General features: G+C 38.9%; 1 protein-coding gene across 1 annotated transcript in view; it reads left to right on the top strand.

Annotated features, from left to right (window-relative positions):
- Window positions 1-13,990, top strand: part of Tsga10 (testis specific 10) — a 69,835-nt gene extending 55,845 nt beyond the window's left edge. The window contains exons 13-16 of the mRNA XM_028775478.1: window positions 1,780-1,989; window positions 11,614-11,816; window positions 13,349-13,453; window positions 13,798-13,990. Coding sequence (XP_028631311.1) covers window positions 1,780-1,989; window positions 11,614-11,816; window positions 13,349-13,453; window positions 13,798-13,948 — 669 coding nt within the window. The 3' untranslated portion in view covers window positions 13,949-13,990. The remainder of the gene's footprint in view (window positions 1-1,779; window positions 1,990-11,613; window positions 11,817-13,348; window positions 13,454-13,797) is intronic.
- Window positions 13,991-17,481: the final 3,491 nt, after the last annotated feature.

Here is a 17,481-nt window from a genome sequence, read left to right as displayed (position 1 = left end):
GAGAGAGAGAGAGAGAGAGAGAGAGAGAGAGAGAGAGAGAGAGAGAGAGTGTTTTACTGGCAACTAAACCCTATTTCTCATGTTTGCTAGGCAAGATGCTGTATCCCTGAGCTGCAAAACCTAAATGCTCTCTTGCTTTGCTTTCTTTGGGGAAATAGGAATTTCTTTCTTCTCTGTAAGCTCAGATGTGAAATTAATAAAAATACTTTGTTGCAAGACATGGTAGAACTTGAGAAGCAGAGGCAGGAGGAATTATCTGATTTTAAGACCAGCTTGGTCTATGTCTGATCTACATAGTGAATTCCAAACCAGCTTGGGCTACATAGTGAGACCCTGTATCAAAACAAAATGTTTTGTTGCTCAGTTTTATCTTGAAAGTTTTTCCCTTAGCTTAGCAAATCATCTTAATAGAGTCTACAACTCCAGTGTGAACTTCCAAAACACAAGAAGCCTGATCACCTCACCTCACCATTGAGAGCACAGCTTAAAACCCCACCTGACTCAGCATCTCCTATTGCTTTCCTGTGACCACTAAGCTCCACTCACACCAGCCTTTTTCCAGTTCTTGGAGAGTGTCACTCTTGCAACCAACAGAGCTGGGGCACTTTGCATGTTTTCAGCTTGAAATGCTTGTTCCTGCCGTTTGTCTGTTCCCTGTTCACTCGTTTACTTGGGGAAGTCATTTCTAACCTTCTGACTCCTTCAGCAGAGGTCAATTATTTTGTTGCCTACTTTTCCCAGAAATATGTTCTTAATGTATTTATAGGTTCATCTATAGCATATTTGATTGATACTGGGCTCCTTCAGTAGTAGTAGTTTGTGAGAACAGAGGTATTTTGTTTCCCACTGAATTTGTCTCAAGGCACAGTGACTATAGCATGCAAAGTCTTTTGTAAACATGTGATGGGTGAGTGGACAGATGGACAGCTAGACAGATGATGTGAAGAATGAGTAGGAATGGCTCCAGAAGGAAGGGAGCTCAAGAGCGTGAACAGGGTATTGAATTATGGCCCAAACACATGTGCCAGGAGCAACTTTTAGTGTTCTATTCATGCAAAAGCACTTGATAAAACACACACAGCCATTGCTTCCCAGGTCTGTTATCTTGATGTTGTAGCAAACAAATACTTCTCTTGGTAGGTGGCACTGCACTTACATAAGCAGCGCGCTAGGAGGAAAAGGTGTGGAGAGTGGAATGATTTTGAACATTTGAAAGCATTTATGTAACTTGAATCTCATATTATGGTTTTAAAAATATGCTTTTCTCCATAATTGGTTGTGCTTAATTCGTACTTGCTCAGAAGCATTTTTTTTCTCAGAAGTATTCGTGTTAGAAAATTATCAGTCCTCATTTTATGATAGTATGACTGATATAAGCCTGTCAGTCAAAAATTGAAAAAGAATTTTCTGAGGCAGTGGCTAGCAGCTTTTATTTTTCTTGGCAGCAGCAACATTTGCATTGTGGACAATGCAAACTGTAAAATGCAGATACAATTATAAACCAAACCATGTATGTTTAACTGGCATTGAATCTGCAGGTATTTTAATAGGAAACAGTTTTTTCCTAATTGCATTTTTAAAACTACTCATAGGATTTATTTAAAGGAAGCTGAAGCCTCAGTTTGTGTCTCTCAGAACACAGTGTGTTTCCCATCAGCACCGGTATCACCTGAGGTCTGCTGTCCCGGAGATGAGAGATTTGCCCTCTGTGTTGTCCACGTGGACACTCTGATGGCTAAACTCTCCCCATCTATGTAAACAACCATCTTGTCCTTGCAGCACCTAAACGCAGAGCGCTCTTACAAATCCCAGATTGGAACGTTACACAAGTCTCTAGTGAAGATGGAGGAGGAGCTTCAGAAGGTTCAGTTTGAAAAGGTGTCTGCACTCGCAGATTTGTCTTCCACGAGGGAACTCTGCATTAAGCTCGACTCAAGCAAAGAACTTCTTAATCGACAGCTGGTTGCCAAAGAGCAGGAAATAGAAATGGTATGTAATACATTTATGATCGGTGCTACTTTAACAGTACTATATTTTTGAAAAAAGAGTTTTGTTTTTTTATAAAATACTATATCAAATATTTATGCCATTCAGCTTTAAATTTTGTTATTATGCTTTTTAATTTTTATTTTTAAAATTTGAAAAGTTAATTTATGACGGCTGAATTCTAAAGATTTCAAGAACATAAAAAAACAAAAATCTTTCTTTGAACTTGTAGTTTGCAATTACATTTAGCTAGAATTATAAAGCATATTGGCAGAGCTGTGAGCGAAGGACCACAAGCCTTACCCATCTCAGCTAAAACCGTGATGACATCCTCTTCACCAGCTCCATCTGATAACTGGATGAGGTCTTTGAAGTTGTAATGCACTTGATTGTATCTACTTTTTCCCACATTACAGATAGAATATTCAGACCATATAGACCCATGCTATCCAAGACCTCCCAGTGTTGGCATATGAATAATTTGAGAAATAGGAGGAATTCATAGGAATTACTGCTGAACTTGGGTGGGTAGGTGAGACATCCCACATAGGCAATGGTGGAGAGGTTCATAAGGACTCTTAAATGAAAATAAGTACTTTTTAGTGACCAGTGTGGTGTGTTTAAGAAGAGCTATCTGGAAATAAACCTGGAGAGATGCATTCAACTCTGAGTGTATAGACACTGGACAGTGTAACTGAAATGTCAGCAAATTTTGGTCACCTTGGTTATTGGATATTGTTAAACCTTATTGAATTTCTTATGTTGTTAATCCACCCTTTATGGTGTGTTTGAGAATCATGTGTCTAGTTTATAAGAACCTACTTTTAATCTTTTAATGAAGTGCCATCTGTCAAAGCCTCACTCTTTCTTAATTATTTTTTTATTTCATCATGAACTTTTAAAAGATTAATTTGCTACTATAAAAACTTGAAAAACATGACCCTTTACTTAAACATTTACTTGATTTTTTTAAATTGGGGAATTCTTAGCATGTTACTGTACCAACTGAAATGATATAAAGCTGAGCTATCAATAGTTACAATCTCATCATTTATAAACTAACATACCACTTGAAAGTAGAGTCCTATAGTAATCTTAGAGTTTTAAATCATAGCCCTCAGTAGAGGGCTTTATATAAAGCCATTTATATAAAGCTTGATAATGGCCTAATTGAAGAAATATTCACTGTAAATGTTGTAGCTTCCTCTTCCCAGTTCTTCAAAATTACTTGTGACATTAACTGCTGTGACTGAACTATTTGTGTTTTGATTTTGTTGGTAAGCTGTGATGTCACATGCAGGGATCATCCTTTTTTCTTTTTGGACCTCTTCAGTTGTCAAGCACATGGAGATTTTAAAACATTCCGTGGTAGTTTAAATGAAAGTAGCCACCATAGGTGCATATGTTTGAATGCTTCTAAGAATTGTTTGGAAAGGTTAGGAGGTGTTGCCTTGCTGGAGAAGGTGGGCTGTGGCTGGGCTTTGAGATGTCAAAAACTCAGGCCATTGCCAGTTAGCAGTCTTTCTGCCTTCTACTTGTTAATAAGGATAGAAGCTCTCAGCTCTTCCAGCACCATTCCTGCCTCCCGGCTGCCATGCTCCCTGCCTCTGAAACTGTAAACCCTAATAAACAGTTTCTTCTATAAGTTGTCTTGGTATTTTACACAGCAACAAAAAGTAACAAAGACAACTTGTGGTTTTTAAGGTGATAGATTAACATCTGATTTAATGAATAATATGAAGAGTATCTGTTACTTAGTTTCCCTTAATGATTCCTGCTAAACTATAGTCTGATATAATTATAGTATTAACATTGATCCAGGCAAACAAGAGACTTTCTACTGCAGAATCTATCATGTTTCCCTTTCGCAGATTTACATAGTTCCCTACTATAGTCTATCCACATGCTTCTTAACCTCAGTTGGACATTAGCCTGTTCCCCACGTCTGTAATTGTCTCACATCAGGAACCAGTAAGAATGTGGGGAGGACAAAGAGGGCTGAGGGGGTGTAAGCAACAGCAATATATAATATGTATTTACAGATGTAATGAAATACTCTACTCTGTATGCCAATTAAAAGTAATTTAAAAGAATGATAATATATATGAAATCACACTATTAATTTTTTGAGGATTGGCTGTTTTTCTTCTCAGCTTAAATCTCTGTAGACTCACTCAGGCTGTTGTGTCTGTCATAGCTCACTGTTTACTGTAGAGGAATACTGCAGATCATCTGGGTTGTTTTCAGTTTGGAATTTTTGAAAATAAAGTTACTATAAACATCTGTGAGAAGTTTCTCTTGTTTTATTTGCTTTTTGAGATAGGTTTTCACTATGTAACTTGGTTGTATGAGCATAAATCTTCATTTCTGTGCAAATGCTCACAAATGCTATTTTTAGGTGGTATGATAATTGTATGATTACTTTTCAGAAAAGTTTCATGAAGTTTGCTTAAGTATTTGTATCATTTTTCGTGCCTATTAATGATGAATGACTGATCTAGTTCCTCCGCAGCATCCTTGTTCAAACTTGTTGTCACTTAAACCTTTTTCTTTAGCAGTCTCGTGTGTACAGTGCTGTATCAGGGTGACTTAAATATGCATTGCCTACTGAATTGCAAAGTTGATCTTTTCTTTATGATGTTGTTTGCCATCTGCATTTCTTTGTTTGTTGCTACATGTCTCCTGTTGCTTGTCTACATTCTCATTGGATTGTTGGCTTTCTAATGTTAAAAATGGCTTAAGGAAAAACAGCAAACCTGGATAAACCTCCAAACAAATATACAACTTGAAACAGTAATTTGAAAACTTCAGAAAGCAGATGGAGGCCTAGATTGCTTTAGTTGTAAATTCTCTTAAATGTTGAAAGATGTGCTAATGTAAAAATGTTTTATTCTTCCAAATGAGAGAGAACATATCTTAACATATTCTAAGACTCCAATATGATGCCCAACCCTGGCTAGAACCCCTACTCAAATGTTGGACTGAAATGGCACTTGAGGTGTTTCTGTGTCAACACGGGAAAGTGTTCAGGTGTTCATCATTTAGTGGTTGCTGTAGGTGTTTCATAGATGCTTTTTTAAAAATAAGATTGAGAACATCTCCTTGTATTTCCAAATTATAATTTACGTTTACTTACATAGCCATCACAAGAAAAGAAATAAAGACCAGTATTTCTTATGATTATAATTTCTTTAAGAAGTCTTAACTACAAAACCAATACATAGCTTGGGAGACAACGTGCTATGAAAAATGCTTGCAGTTTGCTTCTTCCCCACCTATCCCAAACTCCTAATTATGAGGTTAGGTTAGTGATTTGAGATCTTCAGGAAAGGGACCAGAATATAAGATCACTCTAAGGACCTACATTTGGATACCCAGACTCATGTAAAAGCTGGGTGCTTTGGAGGTGCCTGTAAATGTCCTGAAGAAGCACAGACAGGTAGCTGCTTGGAGCTCACTGGGCAGCTATTGTAGCCAGTGAGCCCCAGGTTCAGTGAGGGACCCTGTCTACAAGTAAGGTAGAAAAGCAATTGTAAAAAGACACCTAAGTTGACATATGACCTCTACACACATGTGCCTTACATGTGCACACATACCCGCATACATATGAACATGCACATACACCTCTCTCTCTCTAGATCTGTCTATAAAATGAATTTATACACTGATCAAATGGGAGTTATCCCATGAATGTAGAATTGGTTCATACATGAAACCAATCAATGTAATACATATTAGTCAAGAACAAAACCTGACTTTCTCAAGTAGATGAAGAAAACGAGTTTGACAAAATCCAATACTTTTATGTAAGAAAAAATAACTACAATCTGGGATTATAGGAAACTTTTTCAATCTTATCGGAAAGCATCTATGAGAAACTTACAGTAACCATAATACTTGATGGTGGACAACAAGTGTTTCCCTGATAGTGACACATATGCCTAGCTCAGCATTTTGATGAACATCTAGTGGAGGGTTTAGCCAGAGTAACAAGGCAAGAAAGAGAGCAGCAGGCATTCAAATAGAAAAAGATATAAAACCGTCTCTGCAGGTGACATGGTCTTCTATATAGAAAGGAAACCCCTAAAAATTTATTAGAACTAATGCAACCATGAAACTGTAGAACACCAGCTCAATGTGTCAAAATTCATTATATTTCTTACTTTCACCTATGGCCAATTATCAATTGGAAGCAACAATAAAAACAGTTCCATGAAATTGACTGGCATAAAAAGATAGCATCAGAAAACTACAATGTTCTTAGGAATAATTTTTAGATCTTACTTATTTCTATGTGCATTTATACATGACAGTTGTGTGTGGGCAGGTGTGCTATGGCATGCATGTGGGGATGAGAATACAACTGTGTTGACTCAGTTCTCTCCTTTCTCCTTTACATGTGTAGACGCCTAGATCAAATTCAGGGCTCCAGGCCTGTGTGCAGTTGCTCACTTTCTAAGCCATCTTCTAGTTTAGGAAGAGATATATTAAAAGAAGCATAAAAGTTTTACTTTACAAGCAACAACTTATTGTTAAAAGAAATTATCAACTGAATAAATAGGAAGGCACCCAGAACTTGGTGGACTATGGAGACACCATAGAGTAAATCATGGAGACACCATAGAGTAAATCATGGAGACACAGTAGAGTAAACCATGGAGACACCATAGAGTAAACCATGGAGACACAGTAGAGTAAACCATGGAGACACAGTAGAGTAAACCATGGAGACACAGTAGAGCAAACCATGGAGACACAGTAGAGCAAACCATGGAGACACCATAAAGTAAACCATGGAGACACAGTAGAGTAAACCATGGAGACACAGTAGAGCAAACCATGGAGACACCATAGAGTAAACCATGGAGACACAGTAGAGTAAACCATGGAGACACAGTAGAGTAAACCATGGAGACACAGTAGAGCAAACCAAGGAGACACAGTAGAGCAAACCATGGAGACACCATAGAGTAAACCATGGAGATACCATAGAGTAAACCATGGAGACACCATAGAGCAAACCATGGAGACACAGTAGAGCAAACCATGGAGACACAGTAGAGTAAACCATGGAGACACAGTAGAGTAAACCATGGAGACACAGTAGAGTAAACCATGAAGACACAGTAGAGTAAACCATGGAGACACAGTAGAGTAAACCATGGAGACACCAGAGAGTAAACCATAGTGACACAGTAGAGCAAACCATGGAGACACAGTAGAGCAAACCATGGAGACACAGTAGAGCAAACCATGGAGACACATTAGAGTAAACCATGGAGACACAGTAGAGTAAACCATGGAGACACAGTAGAGTAAACCATGGAGACACAGTAGAGTAAATCATGGAGACACATTAGAGTAAACCATGGAGAGACCAGAGAGTAAACCATAGTGACACAGTAGAGCAAACCATGGAGATGTAGTAGAGTAACACATAGAGACACAGTAGATCTACAGATTGCTTAGTTATTCATTTGTTTGTTTTTATTCTTAAAATATATTTTTAAGAACTGTGGGCTTATTTATTTTATATGTATGAATGGTTTTTCCTGCATTTATATTACATGTATGTCTGGTTCCTGCAGAGGTCAAAAGGGGGTGTGAGATCTTCTGAAACTGGAGTCATGTGTGGTTATAAGGCACCATGTGGGTTCTTGGAGCTGAATCCAGGTCTTCTATAGTAATAACTAGCACTCTTAACCACTGAGCCATCTCTCCACTTCCCCCAATATATTTTTTTTATTAATTTTGGAGCATTTCATGTACAAATAGTGTTTACATCATTTTCCCTTTTCTTTCCTGTCTCCAACTCTTCTAATGTTCCTCCCACTCCCTCAAATTGATGACCTCTTATACTTTAATACATATATATGTGTACATACACACACACATACATACACACACACAAATGCAATGTGCCAGACTTGTTTAGTGTTGCTGATGTGTACATGCATATAGGGATGAACACTTATGATGGGATAACCTGTCAGTGGGCTTGTCTCTTGGAGAAGACTGATTCTCTTCTGTAAAAGCCATATCTCTTCATCTAGGGTGGGGCCTTGTAAGATTTTTGCCTATCCACATCGGCATGTCAACTAGTGTTGGGATTGTTCAAATCTTGTTTAATCAAGAGTTTACTTTTGAGTTTTCATGGTTGTTTTTTTTTAAGGATAAAACAATTTCTTACAGATTTTAGCAGTAACTAATATTTGGTAATACTAATATGTTATTGATTTGGGTACTTCATTTGCGTGAGTAGTATGGCATATCAGTCATACCCCAATAAAGCTGCTATCAAAGAAAGTGCAGTTTTATTTCATAGTCGTACTAGCAGAATATAGGAGACCATCCTCGTCATTTTTATGATGTGAACATAAACTAACAAAGTCACTGGGTTGACAGACAAGAACAGTGTCTTGTTGGCTTTAAGTTCAACTGAAAAACACTTAGTAATATCTAGATACAGTTCTGGATTGTTATGACCAGAGTGGAGAATGCTACTGGCACCTGGTGAGTAGAGGTCAGGCAGATCCATAAGCAAAGAGTTATTCAAAGTGTGAATGTCAGGGCAAATAGGGTGTCAAGATAAAAAACTCAGGACTAGAAATAGCACCTTGTTTTATTTTGTATCTGATTACTACTTAGCAGGCTGTCCTACTTTGCTTTGCTGCTGCTGCACTAAATACCATGACCAAAAAAGCAATGTAGAGGAAGAAAAAGGTTATTTTCCTATACTTTCAAGTCATAATCCATCATGGAAGGAAGTCAGGACAGGAACCTAGATCATAACTGCTACTTGATGGTTCTTTCTGCTCGTTCTCAGCTAGCTCTCCTTCTTTTATTATCTTTTAAAATTGTTCTTATTTTGTGTGTCTATGTGTTGTGGTAGTTTGAATGAGATTGTTCCCCATAGGCCCCCATATTTGAATATTTGTTTCCTAGTTGATGGACTGTTTAGAAAGGATTAAGAGGTGTGGCCTTATTGAAGATGTGTCACTAGGGTTGAGCGTTGAGATTTCAAAAGCCCACACCAGACCCAGTCTTCCCTGCTTCTATATTCTGGATCAAAATACACTCTCAGCTTCTGCTCTAGCACCATGCCTTCCTTCCTGTCATCATGCTCCCCGCTATAATGGTCATAAACTAATCCTCTGAAGCTACAAGCAAGTCTCCAAAAACAGATGCTTTCTTTTATAAATTGCCTTGTCCATGGTATCTCTGGACAGAACATTAACTCAGACAGGTGTTTTGCCAGCATGTCTGTCTTTGTACCACTTTCTTGCCTGATGCCTGTGGAGGCCAGAAGGTGTTGGACACCCTAGAACTGGAGTTACAGCCAGTTACGAGCTGCTGTGTGGGTAATGGGAATCAAACATGTCCCTAACCCTAACTGCTGAGCCATCTTTCCATCCCTTCAGCTAACTTTTTAACACAGTAAGACCCACATACCTAAGGGATGGTACTACCTACCTTGGATGGGCTCTTTCTTATCAATAATCAATCAATATGGTTGGTCATAGATCAATCTGACTGAGACAAGTTTTCTATTAAAGTTTCTTCTTCCCAATTGGCTCTATGTTGGGTAACATTGGCGATAAGAACTAACCAGCATAATCCATCCCTTGTCAACTTAAGCACAGACATGTCACTATTTAGCTGCAACCTTTCCTTGCTTTGTCTTCATGATTGCATGTTAGTATTAGTAGCACAAGAGAAAACATGTCCGTCCAACTTTTAGAAGTCCTACAGTCTTTAAATTTTTCAGTAGTTTTAAAGCCTAAGTTCTTTTTAAGAATCCAAAGTATCTTGTCTGTAGGCTCCTATAAAATTAAAAAGAACATGCTAAATACTTCTTGTTCCAGAAGAGAAGAATCAGGACATAGGAATGATAAGATTAAAGAAAAAGCCCCAAATTAATGTAAATAAAATCCTGTAGCCAGCCCTGTAGTTTAGGACGTACACATAATTTTCTTGCCTCTGGCGGGCTTAGACAGGCTATGTCTCTAGCTTGACCACTCTCAAGACAAACAGTTGTTTCTAAAGCTCTACTACACATTTGACATTGTCCATGGCAGATTCCAATGCTAGCATACACTGTTCCAAACCTCTTTATGATCTCTGCAAGCCTGGAGTCTTCATTGGACTGAAGGTACACCCTTACCAATGGCCTCTTCTAGCTTCTCTGCAGGAAAACTCAATCTCTGTTACACAGTGCCAAGCCTCAGCTGTTCTCCATGACACCTTCCTTCATGCCTCCAAAGCCAATACCATGTGAGTGACTCTTACACACGAGACTTGGCAGGCCAAGTTCATCTGCCGTCTTGAGATGTTTCCTTGGTCTCCTTAACTAGTTTCTGTTTGCTGAATCTGATGAAATTCAGTTCTGTTCTCAGGAGATGCTACTTTGATAACGCTGATACGTTACTAGTCACAGATATTCTTCAACTCCAGATCACCAGCATCCATTGTTCTAGTAAAGCAGAGGCTTCACCTGCACAGATTCCTAGTCCACCATATCACATAAATGGCCCAGATGGGATCTTTGTTTTCCTCTGAGACTTACAACCCAGGCATTCTGGTTAGTTTTTATTGTAACCTTGGATCAACCTAGAGTCACCTGGGAAGAGGGCACTTCAACTGAAGAATTGCCTGTATCAGATTGTCCTTACCTGTAAGAGATTGTCTTGATTAACTACTGATGCCAGAGTGCCCAGTCCACTGTGGGTGGTGACACTCCTAGGCACGTGGTCCTGAACTGTATCAGAAAACTCGGCTGAGTGCAAGCAGGTTTCTGCTCTGACTTCCCTCAGTAACAGACTGTCACCTGAAAGTGTCAGCCAAAGGAATCCTCTCCAAGTTGCTTTTGGTCATGGTGTTTATCACAGCAGCAAAAAGAAAACTAGATCATGGTTTTCTCCTCAATGTATTTGCTATTTAACTGTATTTTTTTTCTTTTAAAATTTTCTAATCATAGTATTACTTTTATTTTTCCTCAGTTTATATGAGTTTGTTAATGTAACTTAGAAAGTTCTTTCCTCTCTGTCCACTGAGGTATTTGTCCCTCCCCTAGTGATTTCATTTTTATTCATGTCTTTTTATTAGCTTTTAAAATGTATATATAATTATTACCTATATTACAGAATAAGAAATCATTCTGTTGACCAGTAATCATTTTGAAGAAATACTTAGCTTACTGAGAATACTTTGAGCTCAGAATGCCTTCAAAAGGGCAAGCTTTCCCTAGGTTTATGTTAGAGAGTAGATGGTATGTCTGCCCTCCATGCTCCTTGCCTGTACAGTACAGTGATATGTCCTAAGGCATTTAGTCATAACACACTCAGTTCAAGATGATGCTGGAGTCACAAGCACCATTTTGTCAGTTGTGCAAAACTAGATGAGAAGGTGTCAAAACTGGAAATAAAAGTGTTTGCAATTGGGACTGATGGAACTGTTAAATAGTGAATTTTCTGATATGGTCTGAGGGGTGGGTAAAGTGGTAGCACATGTACATTGTGCGTATAATTGTTGTTGAGTAACAAAGTCACAGTGTGTGGCACAGACACCTGATAACATGTCAGTTAAGTGAGTGGACAGGAATGAGCATGGCTGTCTTCCTTCACACAGATGGAGAATGAGCTGGATTCTGCGCGCTCTGAAATAGAATTGCTCAGGAGTCAGATGACAAACGAGAGGATCTCCATGCAGAATCTTGAGGCTCTGCTTGTGGCCAACCGAGACAAAGAGTACCAGTCTCAGATAGCGCTGCAGGAAAAGGAGTCTGAGATCCAGCTGCTGAAGGAGCACCTTTGCCTGGCAGAGAACAAAATGTGAGCTGGTCGGCAATGTCACTTAGGAGAGTTTTAAAGCTGGGATCTAGAACTTGAAACCCACAGTTTGCATTAATGAAGCTGAGAATCAGGAATATTGTGATTTGCCTAAGATTTAATGCCATAGTTTAGTTTTTCTAATCTAAGGTTTTTAAATGTAACAATCTCTGCTGATTGTTTTGAATATAGTAGTCTAATGTAAAATATTGCCATTAGGAAATGTAAAGCAAGGATCGTGAAACCATAGGGACTCTTGCATTTATGGCCATCTGGTATTGCTATCTGTCTCCCCATTTGTCACATTATAGCTCCCCGTGTGTCTGTAAGAGTATATACTAGATACTCAGAGGAAATGAGCCCACAAAACGCTGAGGAGTTGCTCAGAATTTTTATCCTAGTACTTAAAAAAAAAACAGTTATACTAACCTTTGATTTGAAGACCCTTAGTTTGATATTCCAGTGTCTGGGTAGTAAAAGTTTATTAAATTTGGTCACTAATTATCTGTCTGGGTAGTGAAAGTTTATGAAACTGGTCACTAATGGGTCCTCAGCCTTTGTTCCTCTGGGACTCATTCATAAGGCTTGTCGCCCTGTCTTCCTCACACCTGAGCTTGGCACCTGAGCAAGCATGGTAAGCACTTTCTCAACACTCAGCCACCAAGGATCCCAAGCCAGGGCTAGTTTCCTTGACAGTACCCTGGGTCCTCATGGTTGTAACTGAGTCATTCCATCAGTTCCAGTCAGAGGCTGTTGTGAATCTCAGCAGGTCCCTCAGTGTCCCTTCCCAGACTGCTTGGAGGAAATACACCTTAGTAAAGAAGAAAACTCCCACCGTGTACTCTATTTCAGAATGCTGCTAAGTACTGTGGCTCAGAGCTAGCTAGCCTTTCAAGTAATTAAGTGTGTACACTGATATGTCTAACACACACCAGTAAATCTGCCCCTAAAAGTCAGTGCATGGCTGAGGATGACCTCAGTCAGTAAGATGCTGGCTATGCAAACATAAGGATTCAAGTTTGGATCCTCACCAGTATGCAGGTAAACCTGGGAACAGCAGCATGCAACTGTAACCCCAGCACTAGGGAGTGGAAACAGACAGATCCCTGAAACTCACTGGCCAAACAGCATACCAGATGGATGAATTCCAGGTTCAGTTGGGAGACACTCTTAAAAATACAGTAGAGAGTGAATGAGCAAAACACCCAAGTCAGCCTCTGGCCTCCCCCATCCCCACATGTGCATATACACAGAACAGAAGCAAGTCCAACATGTGCACACCACACATCATATACCACATACCACACACACATACACATACCCATACATACATGCACCACACACCACACATATGTCACACACCACACACACACCACACACCATATACACATCACACACACACACGAAATAACTTTCAAAAATCACAGCGTACCTTGGATCCAGCTAAGATACCACTGGCAGTATGACTTAATATACTCTTGGGGTTGCAGGCATATTTTGAGTTTAATCAACTGTCACTCTGATCGTTTGTACAGGGCCATCCAGAGTAGAGATGTGGCACAGTTCAGAAATGTTGTAACACAGTTAGAAGCAGATTTGGACATTACAAAAAGACAACTAGGGACAGAACGATTTGAAAGGTGAGTTAATCTCTGTAGAGTACTTGGCCCAAATATATTGTTTCTTAGCTAACAGTTGGTTTATTTTAGTGGTTCTCTCTGTGTGTGTACATGTGTATTATTTGTTTTTTGCTTTCATTTTTGAGACAAGGTTTCATTCTAGCCCAGGCTAGCCTCGAACTGCTTATTCTCCTGCCTCAGCCTACAGAATGTTGCTGTTATAAGAGTCCTCTTGACTCAGTCGGGAGTTTATTATTTCATGGTGGGTAGATTTTAACGTTTGAGTTGAACTACAGTTTCACGGTAGGTTTAATAACACACTGAATGTAAATGTTAAAGCCCTATCATCATTATTACCTTTATAGGGAGAGGGCTGTCCAAGAACTTCGCCGCCAGAATTACTCAAGTAATGCTTATCATTTGGGTTCAATGAAGCCAAATACAAAATGTCACTCACCAGAGCGTGCTCACCATCGATCTCCTGACCGAGGCCTCGACCGATCATTGGAAGAGTAAGTGTGCACAGGACCTGGAGTGTAGCCGTGTTCACAGTGAGATGTGAGGAAGCGAGGAAACTGATACTAAACCTGGTTAATAAGACATGGTGACATCAAAAATAAAGAGTTTTCATCTATAAATGAGTTTTATATGAATACTGTACTGAAATGAAATAGCTCTAAGGGATGTGCAGCATTGTACTGCAGTAGTGTTTGTTCCCCTCTCATTTTGTAATATGTGAAATCAAAGCTGAGGCCTCATCATGCTCTGACACAGTGCACTGACCTGGGCCATCAGCCTACATGTTGTATTGTCAAAGTCGGAATTCTTTTTACTTCTGCTTTCTCATGTACATTTATTACAAAATGTGGCTTAATTGCTGTTGCGCCAGAGAATATTTATGCAACATGAAAGTATTTATTATTTACTTTTATTTTAGACTTTTTTGTTATATTTCACAAATGTTTAAAGTTTTATTTGGGAATAATTTAAAATGTGTATGAACTAAATGTAAAAAACTAAAAATACCTCCTAGTTTTCTCATTCAATTTACTATTGTTAAAATTTTTACCCATTTGTTTTATTGTATAAAGAAGTGTCTCGTGTACCCCCACTACTGCGTATTTCCCCTATCACTCCTCTCTCTCTGTCTCTGTCCTTCTGTCTGTCTGTCTGTCTCTCTCTCTCTCCATTCCTCCCCACCTCCCTTAAAAAGCAACCAGTACATCCAACTCCAAAGTCCCATCATGGGGTCCGTCTTGTCTTTCCTTGTGTTGTATGTGTTCTGTCACCATAAGGACTGAGGCTCAACACCGACAGCACAGCCCACTCCTGACTCTCGTCAGCCCACAGCGTGTCTGAACAGTCTCCAGACTTCTGCAGTTCAGTGACTAGAATGATTGAAAAGCTCAAGATCTATTCGTAGGCATCATTCCTGCCCTCGTATCCTAGTTTTCCTGAGAGCATTAGCCAAATATCTAGTTCATGAATGACTTAAATTTGTTCTTGTATTCACTCATGATCCACTAATATCTGTATTACGACCAGTCATGGGCATAATGAGTGTTCTGTAATAGTCTAAAAATACTAAAAATTAAATATTAAAAAACACTCCCATTTTATAATATATATCCATATGTATGCATATATCAATATATCCATATATATATATATATATATCCATATGGAGATACACACGTGCACACACACACATACATATATATATGTATATGGATGGATGGGTATTTTACATGCATGTATGTCTGTGTAACAGTTGTGTGCCTGGTACCTGCAAAAGCCAGAATGGGACATCTGGTTCCCTGGAACTGGAGATAACAGCCGTGAACCACCATATGGAATCAAACCCCAGTTCTCTACAAGAACACCCAGTACTCTTATTAACACTGAGTTTTCTCTAGCCTCACAAACCCCAGAATTTTAATGTACTAGTTTTGATCTACTTTCTCTATTATTAATTTTTATTCATTTTATTACATTCTTCCTGTGTTATTTTTTACTTTGTTGGAGTTTTCTCCTAGCTTTTGGGGTTGGGAATTAATAACTTACTGCTGTTCTTTGTTTAACTGCTAGAGATTTGGACTCTTCATTTTCCTCTGTTGCTGCTTCGAATGGCCTCATGTGTTCTTAAATGTTTTGCTCTCCTTTCAGCTTGTTTGTGAACCTCTGGTTTCTGTTTTATTTCACTTTTGTCAATGAGTTGATGGGAAATCTTATAATTTCCAGTTGGAAGGGTGTATTCAGTTTTAGTTTTTATTTCGGCTATATTTGCATCATGACTAGGAAATACTATTTTTACCACTTCTGTTTCATGAGCTCTGTGGTCTGTGTGCCTTCCACATGATCAGTTTTTACAAATGTGTGCACTTGAGCAAGTGTATTTATTTTTGCAGTGTAGTATTATAGCTACAAAGCACTGACTCTGGTTTTATGCACATCTTTTAAGTAGATCTGACTACATTCCATCCACTTGGCCTGTCTTGTCTTGTGAATAATATTTTAAAATCTCTTGTATATCTTAATTTCTCACACCTCCTATGTTTTAAGGCACAGAATCCTCTGTTTATTTTCAGAAATAGAATAGTGCCCGCCAACACCAGTTGTCTTAGAAGTCTGCAGTCATGTAAAGAGGGGTGAAGTAAAAGGGGCATTGAGTACAGGAATGAGAACAAGGGGTTGTTTTCAAAGATGGCAGGATTGTATATGCTGAGAAGAAAGGATCTAGAGGTAAAAGTTTGGAGTTAATAAGTATATTAGCATATGTTAACAAGCATTTGGAATAAAAACTATCAAGATCTAATATTAGTCTACATGTCACACCAAACAAAACACAGTTTCAAAAGTCAGAAATTTCAGTAGCATCGAATACTAGGGATTTTAATCTATCAAATCTTTTTAGGTAATCATAAGACATTAATTTGAGACGTTCGGCACCAGCAGGTTCTAGGAACTAGCACTACTTGGCCGGAGCTTGCTTTCTTTAGAAGCTATGGTTTCCTCCACTTGCTTCTAGACTAAGAAGATGTTCTATGTTTGAAAGAACAATCTTCTTTTTGTGTAGGGGTAGGTGCGTGCATATTTGTGTAAATATATACGGAGGCCAGAGGCCAACTTGGCTGTTGTTCCTCAGGTACTGTCCATCTTTTTTCTTTGTTTTGAGACAGGATCTTTCCAGCTGGTCTAGGCTGGCTGTCTAGTCACCCCTAGGATCCCTGTCTCTTCCTCCCCAGCACTTGGATTACAAGCAGAAACCACAAAGCCCAGCTTTCTTTGAATTGTAAGGATCAAACTCAAGTCTTCATGTTAACAAGGCAAGCACTCTACAATGGAGCCATCTCCCCAGACTTCATTTTGTTGACATCAGGACCACCTTGGAACTTAGCATCACTCCTGAATACCTAGCTGCTGTTATTCACCTTCTTGGTCCGGCTTTTGAACTGAACTGAACTGAATTGAACTGAACTTGGAAGATGCTCTCCCATTTTCTTTTGGATAGATACGGCATCTCACTACTAGGAAGTCAATCCTAAGTCAGCCTGCTGCCCAGGTCATTCATTTTCTTTCTCCTTTCTGTGTGTGGTGCTTGTTGTAGCACCAGTGTTTGTCTCTCACACTGGCATAGCTCTAACACAGACGCTGGGATGATTGCTTCATATGTGGCTTGCTGTCTTTTGCTGCTTGGGCACTCTGAATTGACACCCTTCCTTTCTGTGTATAACTTTCATGAAGTGGTCTTCTCTGAAACATTGATATTCTTTGTTTGGTCTGGTGTCTGATACTGTGTATCCAAGTTGCTGATCCACAGTTACTGTCTCCATTCTCCTGGTAAATACCCTTAGCTCTTCCTTGATCTCTCTGTCTCACTGTGTCTCTTTTATGAAGTATTGGTTTGAGTTTTGCTTTATATGCCATTCAATTTTTTTTTACTAAGATTAAAAAACTTCAATAGAAGTAAAACATTTGTATACTGTTACTGTAATTGTTGCTTTTGGTTTCAAATCCATCCCAATATCTTGTTTATTGTTTGCATTATG

The sequence above is a fragment of the Grammomys surdaster genome, unplaced genomic scaffold (assembly GCF_004785775.1).
Source record: "Grammomys surdaster isolate TR1022 unplaced genomic scaffold, NIH_TR_1.0 255, whole genome shotgun sequence".
In the NCBI taxonomy this organism is placed as follows: domain Eukaryota; kingdom Metazoa; phylum Chordata; class Mammalia; order Rodentia; family Muridae; genus Grammomys; species Grammomys surdaster.
This window is presented reverse-complemented; position numbering and strand designations above follow the sequence as displayed.